Below are 14,754 nucleotides of genomic sequence, written 5' to 3' on the forward strand. Positions count from 1 at the left end.
GACTTCCGACTCAAGTGCGTTCCAGACAACTGGGAACTCGGGAAAAAAACGAGCTCCGACTCGTTTTGAACGGTCATCCAACTCAGAATTGACCTAAAGATAACTGACGTCACGGTTTAACCTATTTTTCAAAGTTCCCAGTTGTCTTGAAAGAACCAACACACCCATACAGACACCCATCTACATTGCAGTCATACAAGTGCCTTATGACAGACCAGGGGTCTTTGAAAAGGCACGCCACTGGCCGATATTCCCCTCTACATTTCCCCACAAGAAAAGGAAAGGCTTTCCTTACCCATCGCCTGTGTTTGAGGTCTCTAGATGCAGATAGTCATGTCAGATATGTATCCGTTCTGTTCGTCGGTCACCGTGTTGAAAAAAAGCAATCTATGCCATTCCAATCCCGTTATCGGAGCCTCCGTTATCAACCTGGGTGCGCAGATCAGACAGAGAACCCGGTCAGGGTCTCCCGTAATTCCCCCGTTACATATGTATCTTATCAAACAGCTGCATAGTTTCTCGACGCTGCGCTGCGGCGGTGTTTTGCATCAGGGAGCGAGTGTAGGCTAGTATCCTACGGTTTATCCCTGTATCTTGCGACGAAGGGGGCTGCCTGCTAGGCTGCAGTGCCTATGATAGTTGAACGACCACGAATCCCGTGGTACCGTTGGTACGTCTCCGTTTGTTCAGTCGATGGCAGCCAGCAGGTTCAATCTACCGTTATCCCGGGCAGTGCGCGCTGCATTCGAATACTATCCACTAATCGATATCTACCGTTGTTCTGTATCTAATGGGAGCATCCGAGAAGAAAAAACGATTTCGGTGGTGGGGGTGCTGCTGCTGCGCGTGAGGCACGGTCCTCTCTAGCGGGAGATCTGACAAATGGTGCAGAAGAAGATATATCCATCCCGATCCCAGTTGGCTCGAATCGAAGTGATGAGGGAAACTGGACGCGCGCTTGTTGTCTTACCCGGTTTTACACCGATTTTTACGTTATGACTCGTCGCTAGCGCTTTCTCCTTTCACTGTTCCGTTATCTGTAAAGCAGCCCCTCTTCCTTCTCTCTCCCCCTCTCTCTCTCTCTCTCTCTCTGTCGTGTGAGCCCCGGCCAACAACAGCGCTCGAGCTGCACGGAATATGACGCCTTTCCGCTCATATGAAGAGGACAGGCAACACACCCGTCTCTCTCTCCCCGGTTTCCTTACTTTTCATTTCTCTCTCTCTGGTGGGTGAAATGAGTAGCAGGGGAGAAAAGGGATGGGGGCCGCACGAGACGGCAGCTCCTCCCCGTGCTCGGGTTTGCTTATCACAGGAGCGAGCGGGTGAAAGAGAGAAAGGGAAATATATTTATTGTATAATTTGCTTGCTTTGGCAATGTAAACATATGTATCCCAGGCAGGTAAAGCACTTTGAATTGAGTGGACGACAAGGGGTACTCGTGGGGCGAAATAAAGGCGAAATTGTAGACAGAGCGATGGCGGAGCGCCATAATGTAGGTTTTCAAAATGTGTCACTCCTCCACTGTCGTGATACGATGTTTTGACGCACATCAGGCCAACACACTCCTTCTCTCTGCGCCAATGTAGCGGTATAACATAATGGTACCGTTACAATGTAAACACATCTTGTTTCACTAACCCCCACCCCCGTAGCAAGGAACGCCCTCGTAGTATCCACCATATCCGTTTTAATACAATAGGCCTACAATATAATGGTGGAATTGTCTGTGCAGTCAGCCTGTTTTGAGGGTTTTAACTATGTTTAAATTCGGAGTTTTAACTGTGTAAATTAATGTCTTGAATCCACAACGGCACAGCAAATTAGACCGTGACCGATGACGGAGTCGGGACATTGTAAAGTAATAGCCTATTTTGCTGTATAAAGAGAAAGAGAGAGCGACAGAGAGAGCCTGTTTCCCTTGAGATGGGTCTGAATCTCAGAACTGAATTCATGGGGGGAGGGGTTACAGCAACACGCGAGGGATAAAGAGCTCTGTCTGTGGAACGAGGACATACATTACTCACACTTTTAACGCCTCAGAACTAAAGCTAAAGACAACCAATATATTTCTGGAAAAAAATAAAAACGCTCCTTTCTACATCTTTAGACTATGGTGATAGAAATATATACATTATAATGATTCCTTTGTTTGGAATGTTTATAGACAATAAACTTGCTGATCGATCAATTCCGATTGCTTTTATTGTAAGCAATACATTTTGATAGATTAAATAATTATTCATACATCTAATCAACAATCGAGCACGGAAATCTCAACCCTGCACCAGACAGGACACTACAGCCCCTACCTTCATGAAGAATTGATTCAAAACAAATATATATATATTGTTCCAGAGAAATAACTGACATTGAATGTTCCATTCCTCAACCCGCTTTCATCATAACATTGTCACTACTGTGTTCTAAAGCAGTGTTCCAAATGGCACCCTATTCCCTTTATAGTGCACTTAGTTTAAAAAAGTAGTGCACTATATCGGGAATAGGGTGCTTTTTGGGACATACAGACATATGCCTTAAGCTACTTATTTAAAGAGGGTTGACAAAGAAGAGTTGTGTGGAAAGTATGAGGACTTACTAAATCGGACACTGAATGGGGCTGTAGCTCAAGGCACAAACGTCAGTTTACCTGCTTGTTGAAAGGTGGTCTGCTGAATGAAGGATTGTCAATATTTCTTTCCTTCCTTCTTTCCCTCTAAAAGACAAGTTAGCCGGTCTATCTTTTCTCCTTTCTCTCTCTTCCTCAGAGGTACTTAGTTTCCGCAGTCAGATTCTGCCCAATGAAATCAATGAAATACTAAACCTTGATCACCTAGTTGGCTATTAAGTCATGTATCACTCCTACTGCAAGTGGCTCTGGATAAGAGCGTTGAAGAGCATCTGCTAAATGACTAACGTGCCAAAAGAGGCCGTGGTTGAAGGTTGAAGAGCGTCTGCTAAATATTTTTTTATTTAACTTCTACTTAACTAGGCAAGTCAGTTAAGAACAAATTCTTATTTACAATGACAGCCTAGAAAACTGCCTTGTTCAGGGGCAGAACGACAGATTTTTACCTTGTCAGCTCAGGGATTTGATCTAGCAACCTTTCGGTTACTGGCCCAACGCTCTCACCACTAAGCTACCTGCCCCCTCAAAATCACTAACATGTCAATGTCAAAGAGGCCGTAGTTGAAGGTTTTGGAAGTCAAAACATCAAGAAGACATCGCAGAAGAAGTCACACATTTCAATCATTTAATTTCTCAATGCAGCCTATCTCCAAGGAGACAAAACATACATAGCAAATGTAAAAAGCATTCATAAACATATATAAAGCTTCAGGGTCAATTCCCTTTCAATTCAGGAAGGGAAACGAGATACCTAGTCAGTTGCACAACACAATGCATTCAACTGAAATGTGTCTCCTGTATTTATTTAATCAAACCCCTCTGAATCAGAGGTGCAGGGTGCTGCCTTAATCAATGTCCACGTCGATTAAGTACACTGACATTTCAATTCCAATTCTCTTCCAATACTTTCAATGAGGGAAATTTGGAATTTGTTCACTTTCTGAAATGACTGGAATTGAAATGGTATTGATCCTAACCTTGACATATACAGTTGAAGTCGGAAGTTTACATACACCTAAGCCAAATACATTTAAACTCAGGTTTTCACAATTCCTGACATTTAATCCTAGTAAAAATTCCCTGTCTCAGGTCAGTTAGGATCACCACTTTATTATAAGAATGAGAAATTTCAGAATAATAGTAGAGAGAATGATTTATCTCCGCTTTTATTTCTTTCATCACATTCCCAGTGGGTCAGAAGTTTACATACACTCAATTAGTATTTGGTAGCATTGCCTTTAAATTGTTTAACTTGGGTCAAACGTTTCGAGTAGCCTTCCACAAGCTTCCCACAATAAGTTGGGTGAATTTTGGCCCACTCCTCCTGACAGACCTGGTGTAACTGAGTCAGGTTTGTAGGCCTCCTTGCTCGCACACGCTTTTTCAGTTCTGCCCACAAATCTTCCATGGGATTGAGGTCAGGGCTTTGTGATGGCCACTCCAATACCTTGACTTTGTTGTCCTTAAGCCATTTTGCCACAACTTTGGAAGTATGCTTGGGGTCAATGTCCATTTGGAAGACCCATTGCGACCAAGCTTTAACTTCCTGACTGATGTCTTGAGATATTGCTTCAATATATCCACATAATTTTCCTACCTCGTTATGCCATCTATTTTGTGAAGTACACCAGTCCCTCCTGCAGCAAAGCACCCCCACAACATGATGCTGCCAAACCCGTGCTTCACAGTTGGGATGGTGTTCTTCGGCCTGCATGCATCCCATTTTTTCCTCCAAACATAATGATGGTCATTATGACCAAACAGTTCTATTGTTGTTTCATCAGACCAAAGAACATTTCTCCAAAAAGCACAATCTTTGTCCCCACCTGCAGTTGCAAACCGTAGACTGGCTTTTTTATGGCGGTTTTGGAGCAGTGGCTTCTTCCTTGCTGAGCAGCCTTTCAGGTTATGTCAATATAGGACTTGTTTTACTGTGGATATAGATACTTTTGTACCCGTTTCCTCCAGCATCTTCACAAGGTCCTTTGCTGTTGTTCTGGGATTGATTTGCACTTTTCGCACCAAAGTACGTTCATCTCTAGGAGACAGAACACTTCTCCATCCTGAGAGGTATGACGGCTGCGTGGTCCCAAGGTGTTTATACTTGCGTACTATTGTTTGTACAGATGAACGTGGTACCTTCAGGCATTTGGAAATTGCTCCCAAGGATGAACCAGACTTGTGGCGGTCTACATTATTTTCTTTTGAGGTATTGGCTGATTTCTTTTGATTTTCCCATGATGTCAAGCAAAGAGGCACTGAGTTTGAAGGTAGACCTTGAAATACTTCCACAGGTACACCTCCAATTGACTCATTATGTAAATTAGTCCATCAGAAGCTTCTAAAGCTATAACATCATTTTCTGGAATTTTCCAAGCTGTTTAAAGACACAGTCAACTTCGTGTATGTACACGTCTGACCCACTGGAATTGTGATACAGTAAATTATAAGTGAAATAATCTGTCTGTAAACAATTGTTGGAAAAATGACGTGTGTCATGCTAAAGTAGATGTCCTAACCGACTTGCCAAAACTATAGTTTGTTTACAAGAAATTTGTAGAGTGGTTGAAAAACAGTTTTAATGACTCCAACCTAAGTAAGTGTATGTAAATTACTGACTTCAACTGTACATAAAATGTATATAACCACATAAAATAAACATACGTTAGATGTACATGATTTCATAACTATCAAAAAAATGTCATCACTTCAACTGCTCATCTCTCCTCCAACCAGACCAAATACGAATAAAGAGGAGAGAAAGAGAGAGTGAAGAGGCAGGTAGAGTAGGAGGGAGTGGGGTGGAGAGAGAGAGTGAAGAGGCAGGTAGAGTAGGAGGGAGTGGGGTGGAGAGAGAGAGTGAAGAGGCAGGTAGAGTAGGAGGGAGTGGGGTGGAGAGAGAGAGTGAAGAGGCAGGTAGAGTAGGAGGGAGTGGGGTGGAGAGAGAGAGTGAAGAGGCAGGTAGAGTCGGAGGGAGTGGGGTGGAGAGAGAGAGTGAAGAGGCAGGTAGAGTAGGAGGGAGTGGGGTGGAGAGAGAGAGTGAAGAGGCAGGTAGAGTAGGAGGGAGTGGGGTGGAGAGAGAGAGTGAAGAGGCAGGTAGAGTAGGAGGGAGTGGGGTGGAGAGAGAGAGTGAAGAGGCAGGTAGAGTAGGAGGGAGTGGGGTGGAAAGAGAGAGTGAAGAGGCAGGTAGAGTAGGAGGGAGTGGGGTGGAGAGAGAGAGTGAAGAGGCAGGCAGAGTAGGAGGGAGTGGGGTGGAAAGAGAGAGTGAAGAGGCAGGTAGAGTAGGAGGGAGTGGGGTGGAAAGAGAGAGTGAAGAGGCAGGTAGAGTAGGAGGGAGTGGGGTGGAGAGAGAGAGTGAAGAGGCAGGTAGAGTAGGAGGGAGTGGGGTGGAGAGAGAGAGTGAAGAGGCAGGTAGAGTGGGGTGGAAAGAGAGAGTGAAGAGGCAGGTAGAGTAGGAGGGAGTGGGGTGGAAAGAGAGAGTGAAGAGGCAGGTAGAGTAGGAGGGAGTGGGGTGGAAAGAGATCAACGGGCAGCGGTAACAACAGTAACAAGAGACAGCTGAGATGAGTCCCTTCACTTGTCAGCTCATTACAGTGTCACCTGCACTGATAACCCCACATCATTCATCCCCCTCTCCTCCTTCCCTTGTTCACAGACAGACTGATAACCCCACATCATTCATCCCCCTCTCCTCCTTCCCTTGTTCACAGACAGACTGATAACCCCACATCATTCATCCCCCTTCCCACCTCCCTTGTTCACAGACAGACTGATAACCCCACATCATTCGTCCCCCTTCCCACCTCCCTCCCTTGTTCAGAGACTGATAACCCCACATCATTCGTCCCCCTTCCCACCTCCCTCCCTTGGTTCACAGACAGACTGATAACCCCACATCATTCATCTCCCTTCCCACCTCCCTCCCTTGTTTAGACAGACTGATAACCCCACATCATTCATCCCCCTTCCCACCTCCCTCCCTTGTTCACAGACAGACTGATAACCCCACATCATTCATCCCCCTTCCCACCCCCCTCCCTTGTTCACAGAGACTGACCCCACATCATTCATCCCCCTTCCCACCTCCCTCCCTTGTTCACAGACAGACTGATAACCCCACATCATTCATCCCCCTTCCCACCCCCCTCCCTTGTTCACAGAGACTGACCCCACATCATTCATCCCCCTTCCCACCTCCCTCCCTTGTTCACAGACAGACTGATAACCCCACATCATTCATCTCCCTTCCCACCTCCCTCCCTTGTTTAGACAGACTGATAACCCCACATCATTCACCCCCCTTCCCACCTCCCTCCCTTGTTCACAGACAGACTGATAACCCAACATCATCCATCCCCCTTCCCACCTCCCTCCCTTGTTTACAAACAGACAAAGAGCAGGTGACAGGAGTTAAACGCTAGCCAACATACACTCACTGACTGTGTGTTGGGGGTGAATTCAGTCCATTCAGGTAGATCTGGGGCCGTATCAAGCATTTCAGAGTAAGAGCAATGACCTAGGATCAGGTCACCCCTGTCAATATAATCTTATTCATTGTTATCTAAAGCAAAAACTGATGCTAGATCAGCCTTCCTTCCTGCATACCTGTTGTCCACCCAACCCATCAATAACATTACCTTTAGGCGTGTAATAAACACGTTATCAGCTGTAGGAAAAGGAATAGTCGTGATAAAGTAAAAAAATAGAAATCCGTTTCTGCCTAAGGATGCCTTATCAGCTCGAAATCTCCACAACACCACCAAAATCCATCACACAACCCCTCCAATACATTCCTATACCTCCCTCCTTCAAGAGCAGTTATCACTCTCTTCAGCCCAAATCATGTCCCCCTCCATCACTGAGGCCCCAGCCCAGCTGAGGCCCCCTGTGTCCCCAGGAAGTCTCCGTGGTCTGACCCCCACAGCCGGTAGAACTGGGTGAAGTCAACATAGGGAGGGACCCGCCCGGTCTCGTCTGGCTGCACCGCCTGGCTGCCACGCTGTCTGGAGAGAGTCCCATACAGTGGATATTTTAGTGAACATAATCTTCCTAGAAACAGAATAGAAACCATCCCGCCTGGGATTTTTCCCTTCTCTAACCCACCGAGCTACCCACCTGAAGAGGCTGCCTCCGTCTCCTGAAGAAGAGCTGGAGCTCTGGGTGGTCTGGTTATTGGTGGAATGGAGCGTGGTGGTGGGACTCTGGCTGCGGGGTGGGAGGGGGGCGGGTGGGCGAGGGGGGAGAGGGGGAAGAGAGGGAAGAGGGGAGAGACAGAGCTCATTTATGGACTGGAGGATGTCAAGGGAGGAACGGCGGACGGCGCTGGGTAGAAGGAGCGTGCTAGAGGTGACGAAGGAAGTGAGGAGAAAGAGATGGATGGAGTGAGTGAGTGAGTGAGTGAGTGAGGGAGTGAGTGAGGGAGTGAGTGAGGGAGTGAGTGAGGGAGTGAGTGAGTGAGGGGAAGAAGAGCAAAAGAAAGGGGGAAAATAATAGACAGATGGAGGATGGGAAAGCGAGGGAGCAGAAGGAGGAGATTCAGAGAAGGAAAATAAATAAGGAATGAAGGAAAGAAGACAGCAAAGTAAAGAATGGTAGGAGGAATGAACCAATCAATGACTCAGAACAGGGGCCATGCACATGCCTCTTAGAACAACACAATAACAAGAAGCCAACGTGTGGTCATAGCGAGGGCCAACAATTACGATACGGTTTATCTGAAATGACCCTAACAAACCCAAATGAAAATCTAAAATGAACTGGCTATGAAACTATCGTCTACACTTGTTGGAAGTACGGCCAAGAACACAAGGTCATCCACGCCTGCAGAAGGCGTCCAAATCAAGCCAGGGAGGAAGTGTGCGTTTAGCTTGGTGGATGTGTGTATGCGTTCGGGCTGGGCGATATATCGAGTATACAGTATAATGGAATGGATCCACATACCGGTATGAATTTTAACAATACACTAACTACACTGCTCAAAAAAATAAAGGGAACACTTAAACACAATGTAACTCCAAGTCAATCACACTTCTGTGAAATCAAACTGTCCACTTAGGAAGCAACACTGATTGACAATACATTTCACATGCTGTTGTGCAAATGGAATAGACAACAGGTGGAAATTATAGGCATTTAGAGACACCATCAATAAAGGAGTGGTTCTGCAGGTGGGGACCACAGACCACTTCTCAGTTCCTATGCTTCCTGGCTGATGTTTTGGTCACTTTTGAATGCTGGCGGTGCTTTCACTCTAGTGGTAGCATGAGACGGAGTCTACAACCCACACAAGTGGCTCAGGTAGTGCAGCTCATCCAGGACGGCACATTAATGCGAGATGTGGCAAGAAGGTTTGCTGTGTCTGTTAGCGTAGTGTCCAGAGCATGGAGGCGCTACCAGGAGACAGGCCAGTACATCAGGAGACGTGGAGGAGGCCGTAGGAGGGCAACAACACAGCAGCAGGACCGCTGCCTCCGCCTTTGTACAAGGAGGAACAGGAGGAGCACTACCAGAGCCCTGCAAAATGACCTCCAGCAGACCACAAATGTGCATGTGTCTGCTCAAAAGGTCAGAAACAGACTCCATGAGGGTGGTATGAGGGCCTGACGTCCACAGGTGGGGGTTGTGCTTACAGCCCAACACCGTGCAGGACGTTTGGCATTTGCCAGAGAACACCAAGATTGGCAAATTCGCCACTGGCGCCCTGTGCTCTTCACAGATTTGTTTGGCGGTGGGTCAGTCATGGTGTGGGGTGGCATTTCTTTGGGGGGCAGCACAGCCCTCCATGTGCTCGCCAGAGGTAGCCTGACTGCCATTAGGTACCGAGATGAGATCCTCAGACCCTTTGTGAGACCATATGCTGGTGTGGTTGGCCCTGGGTTCCTCCTAATGCAGGAAGGCATTGATGTTATGGACTGGCCCGCCCGTTCCCCAGACCTGAATCCAATTGAGCACATCTGGGACATCATGTCTCGCTCCATCCACCAACGCTACGTTGCACCAGACTGTCCAGGAGTTGGCGGATGCTTTAGTCCAGGTCTGGGAGGAGATCCCTCAGGAGACCATCCGCCACCTCATCAGGAGCATGCCCAGGCGTTGTAGGGAGGTCATACAGGCACTTGGAGGCAACACACACTACTGAGCCTCATTTTGACTTGTTTTAAGGACATTACATCAAAGTTGGATCAGCCTGTAGTGTGGTTTTCCACTTTAATTTTGAGTGTGACTCCAAATCCAGACCTCCATGGGTTGATACATTTGATTTCCATTGATAATTTTTGTGTGATTTTGTTGTCAGCACATTCAACTATGTAAAGAAAAAAGTATTTAATAATAAAATTTCATTCATTCAGATCTAGGATGTGTTATTTTAGTGTTCCCTTTATTTTTTTGAGCAGTGTGTATTCTGAGACAGTGCTCCATATTGGACCACCTCTCTGTCAGTCGTGTCCTAGTGGGTATACAACCATCAGAACGGAGCCCCTTCAAATCACTTTAATTTCATCTGTCACACAAATGACACAAATATTGTGATATGATGTGTTGGCCATATCACCCATCTCTAGTGTGTGTGTCAGCATGCCTGCATTTGTATCCTCTTCCAGGGAAAGAAAGTGGTGTTAGTCCCGTTGGTGAGTGTGCGTGTTATTGGCTCGGTGTGTGCACGCTTTGAGTGAGTTGCTATGGATACATGGCATATATCATATATATTACCCAGGTGTGTGTGTGGGTGTGCCCTCCTCCAGAGTGGAGGCTGTGTTGGTCCCGTTGGTGAGGGTACCCCCTTGAGAGGGCATGACCAGGGAGAGGGTGACGCTGGTCTTACTGGTGCTGCTGGGGCAGTTGGAGTAGGGCACCGACACTGGGTAGATACGACCACCTAGAGGAGAGACAGAGTTCATCTAGTATTATAGTAGTGATATAGTGCTGCTGGGACAGTTGGAGTAGGACACTGACACTGGGTAGATACGACCACCTAGAGGAGAGACAGAGTTCATCTAGTATTATAGTAGTGATATAGTGCTGCTGGGACAGTTGGAGTAGGACACTGACACTGGGTAGATACGACCACCTAGAGGAGAGACAGAGTTCATCTAGTATTATAGTAGTGATATAGTGCTGCTGGGGCAGTTGGAGTAGGACACTGACACTGGGTAGATACGACCACCTAGAGGAGAGACAGCAGAGAGACAGAGTTCATCTAGTATTATAGTAGTAATATAGTGCTGCTGGGACAGTTGGAGTAGGACACTGACACTGGGTAGATACGACCACCTAGAGGAGAGACAGAGTTCATCTAGTATTATAGTAGTGATATAGTGCTGCTGGGGCAGTTGGAGTAGGACACTGACACTGGGTAGATACGACCACCTAGAGGAGAGACAGCAGAGAGACAGAGTTCATCTAGTATTATAGTAGTAATATAGTGCTGCTGGGACAGTTGGAGTAGGACACTGACACTGGGTAGATACGACCACCTAGAGGAGAGACAGAGTTCATCTAGTATTATAGTAGTAATATAGTGCTGCTGGGACAGTTGGAGTAGGACACTGACACTGGGTAGATACGACCACCTAGAGGAGAGACAGCAGAGAGACAGAGTTCATCTAGTATTATAGTAGTAATATAGTGCTGCTGGGACAGTTGGAGTAGGACACTGACACTGGGTAGATACGACCACCTAGAGGAGAGACAGCAGAGAGACAGAGTTCATCTAGTATTATAGTAGTAATATAGTGATGCTGGGACAGTTGGAGTGGGACACTGACACTGGGTAGATACGACCACCTAGAGGAGAGACAGAGTTCATCTAGTATTATAGTAGTAATATAGTGCTGCTGGGACAGTTGGAGTAGGACACTGACACTGGGTAGATACGACCACCTAGAGGAGAGACAGCAGAGAGACAGAGTTCATCTAGTATTATAGTAGTAATATAGTGCTGCTGGGACAGTTGGAGTAGGACACTGACACTGGGTAGATACGACCACCTAGAGGAGAGACAGAGTTCATCTAGTATTATAGTAGTAATATAGTGCTGCTGGGGCAGTTGGAGTAGGACACTGACACTGGGTAGATACGACCACCTAGAGGAGAGACAGCAGAGAGACAGAGTTCATCTAGTATTATAGTAGTAATATAGTGCTGCTGGGCAGTTGGAGTAGGACACTGACACTGGGTAGATACGACCACCTAGAGGAGAGACAGCAGAGAGACAGAGTTCATCTAGTATTATAGTAGTAATATGGTGCTGCTGGGACAGTTGGAGTAGGACACTGACACTGGGTAGATACGACCACCTAGAGAGACAGCAGAGAGACAGAGTTCATCTAGTATTATAGTAGTAATATAGTGCTGCTGGGACAGTTGGAGTAGGACACTGACACTGGGTAGATACGACCACCTAGAGGAGAGACAGAGTTCATCTAGTATTATAGTAGTAATATAGTGCTGCTGGGACAGTTGGAGTAGGACACTGACACTGGGTAGATACGACCACCTAGAGGAGAGACAGCAGAGAGACAGAGTTCATCTAGTATTATAGTAGTGATATAGTGCTGCTGGGGCAGTTGGAGTAGGACACTGACACTGGGTAGATACGACCACCTAGAGGAGAGACAGAGAGATCATCTAGTATTATAGTAGTGATATAGTGCTGCTGGGGCAGTTGGAGTAGGACACTGACACTGGGTAGATACACCACCTAGAGGAGAGACAGCAGAGAGACAGAGTTCATCTAGTATTATAGTAGTATATAGTGCTGCTGGGACAGTTGGAGTAGGACACTGACACTGGGTAGATACGACCACCTAGAGGAGAGAGAGAGAGAGTTCATCTAGTATTATAGTAGTAATATAGTGCTGCTGGGACAGTTGGAGTAGGACACTGACACTGGGTAGATACGACCACCTAGAGGAGAGACAGCAGAGAGACAGAGTTCATCTAGTATTATAGTAGTAATATAGTGCTGCTGGGCAGTTGGAGTAGGACACTGACACTGGTAGATACGACCACCTAGAGGAGAGACAGAGAGACAGAGTTCATCTAGTATTATAGTAGTAATATAGTGCTGCTGGGACAGTTGGAGTAGGACACTGACACTGGGTAGATACGACCACCTAGAGGAGAGACAGAGTTCATCTAGTATTATAGTAGTAATATAGTGCTGCTGGGGCAGTTGGAGTAGGACACTGACACTGGGTAGATACGACCACCTAGAGGAGAGACAGAGTACAGAGTTCATCTAGTATTATAGTAGTAATATAGTGATGCTGGGACAGTTGGAGTAGGACACTGACACTGGTAGATACGACCACCTAGAGGAGAGACAGAGTTCATCTAGTATTATAGTAGTAATATAGTGCTGCTGGGGCAGTTGGAGTAGGACACTGACACTGGGTAGATACGACCACCTAGAGGAGAGACAGAGTTCATCTAGTATTATAGTAGTGATATAGTGCTGCTGGGGCAGTTGGAGTAGGACACTGACACTGGGTAGATACCACCTAAGAGAGACAGCAGAGACAGAGTTCATCTAGTATTATAGTAGTAATATAGTGCTGCTGGGACTTGGAGTAGGACACTGACACTGGGTAGATACGACCACCTAGAGGAGAGACAGCAGAGAGACAGAGTTCATCTAGTATTATAGTAGTAATATAGTGCTGCTGGGACAGTTGGAGTAGGACACTGACACTGGGTAGATACGACCACCTAGAGGAGAGACAGCAGAGAGACAGAGTTCATCTAGTATTATAGTAGTAATATAGTGCTGCTGGGACAGTTGGAGTAGGACACTGACACTGGGTAGATACGACCACCTAGAGGAGAGACAGCAGAGAGACAGAGTTCATCTAGTATTATAGTAGTAATATAGTGCTGCTGGGACAGTTGGAGTAGGACACTGACACTGGGTAGATAGAAACCTAGTAGGAGAGACAAGAGTTAGCTTAATTAGATGAAGAATTCAAGCTGTTCCTGTTCAGTTGGAGTGAGGTCTGCCTGCAGATGATCATAGAGGCATCAGAAGACTGTTTGAATGTATGAGAATCATTTTTTATTAGAATATGACACTGAGGTTTAACTCAGACCCTCATTGAGCCAGAGTTCAAGCTCTACACGGAAGCTCTGGCCTCTGTTATAGGCAGAGACGTCTAACTCACACCATTGTGATCTCTACAGTAAGGGGTCATCCTATTCATCGGAATGGCTGATTATTTAAGGCCGATTTCATTTTGGACACCGATTTGAGAGACGAGTTTTTAAATGTATTTATAATGTATTTTTTGTACACTTTATTTAACTAGGCAAGACAGTTAAGACACTATTTCAATGATGGTCTAGGAACGGTGGGTTACTGCTTTGTTCAGGGGCAGACGACAGATTTTCACCTTGTCGCTCGGGGGTATTCAATCTTGCAACCTAACAGTCTATCCACGCTCTAACCACCTCCTCTCATTGCACTCCATGAGGAGCCTGCCATGTTACGCGAATGCAGTAAGAAGCCAAGGTAAGTTGCTAGCTAGCTTACTTTCTTATAAAAAACATCATCAATCAATCATAATCACTAGTTAACTACACATGTTGATGATATTACAGTTTATCTAGCGTGTCTGCGTTGCATAACATGCGGTGGGCATTCGCGAAAAAGGACTGTCATTGCTCCAACGTGAACCTAACCAGAACATCATGCTTCTTAAAATCATACACAGAATTATATACAGTGCCTTGCGAAGTATTCGGCCCCCTTGCTTTGCGACCTTTGCCACATTTCAGGTTCAAACATAAAGATATAAACTGTATTTTTTGGGTGAGAATCACAACAGTGGGACACATCATGAAGTGGACGACATTTATTGGATATTTCAATTTTTAACAAATCAAACTGAAAAATTGGGCGTGGGAGCAAAATTATTCAGCCCATTTACTTTCGTGCAGCAAACTCTCTCCAGAAGTTCAGTGAGATCTCTGATGATCCAATGTGCCAAATGACTAATGATTATAATACAATCCACCTGTGTGTAATCAAGTCTCCGTATAATGCCACCTGCACTGTGATAGTCTCAGAGGTCCGTTAAAAAGCGCAGAGAGCATAATGAAGAACAAGGAACACACCAGGCAGGTCCGAGATA

The 14,754-nt window shown here is 46.0% G+C and overlaps 2 protein-coding genes across 2 annotated transcripts in view; both read right to left on the reverse strand.

The window, feature by feature from the left end:
* LOC110495067 (beta-1,4-mannosyl-glycoprotein 4-beta-N-acetylglucosaminyltransferase-like) overlaps positions 1–1,231 on the reverse strand; it is a 73,177-nt gene extending 71,946 nt beyond the window's left edge. The window contains exon 1 of the mRNA XM_036949156.1: positions 296–1,231. The gene's annotated coding sequence lies outside the window, so the exon portion shown is untranslated. The remainder of the gene's footprint in view (positions 1–295) is intronic.
* Positions 1,232–6,967: 5,736 nt separating this feature from the next.
* The window catches only part of LOC110494935 (TGF-beta-activated kinase 1 and MAP3K7-binding protein 1), a 29,293-nt gene continuing 21,506 nt past the window's right edge, over positions 6,968–14,754 (reverse strand). The window contains exons 11-13 of the mRNA XM_036949157.1: positions 10,337–10,502; positions 7,742–7,831; positions 6,968–7,629 (exon numbers count right to left, since the gene is read on the reverse strand). Coding sequence (XP_036805052.1) covers positions 7,482–7,629; positions 7,742–7,831; positions 10,337–10,502 — 404 coding nt within the window. The 3' untranslated portion in view covers positions 6,968–7,481. The remainder of the gene's footprint in view (positions 7,630–7,741; positions 7,832–10,336; positions 10,503–14,754) is intronic.

The sequence above is a fragment of the Oncorhynchus mykiss genome, chromosome 17, assembly GCF_013265735.2.
Source record: "Oncorhynchus mykiss isolate Arlee chromosome 17, USDA_OmykA_1.1, whole genome shotgun sequence".
NCBI classification, from domain to species: domain Eukaryota; kingdom Metazoa; phylum Chordata; class Actinopteri; order Salmoniformes; family Salmonidae; genus Oncorhynchus; species Oncorhynchus mykiss.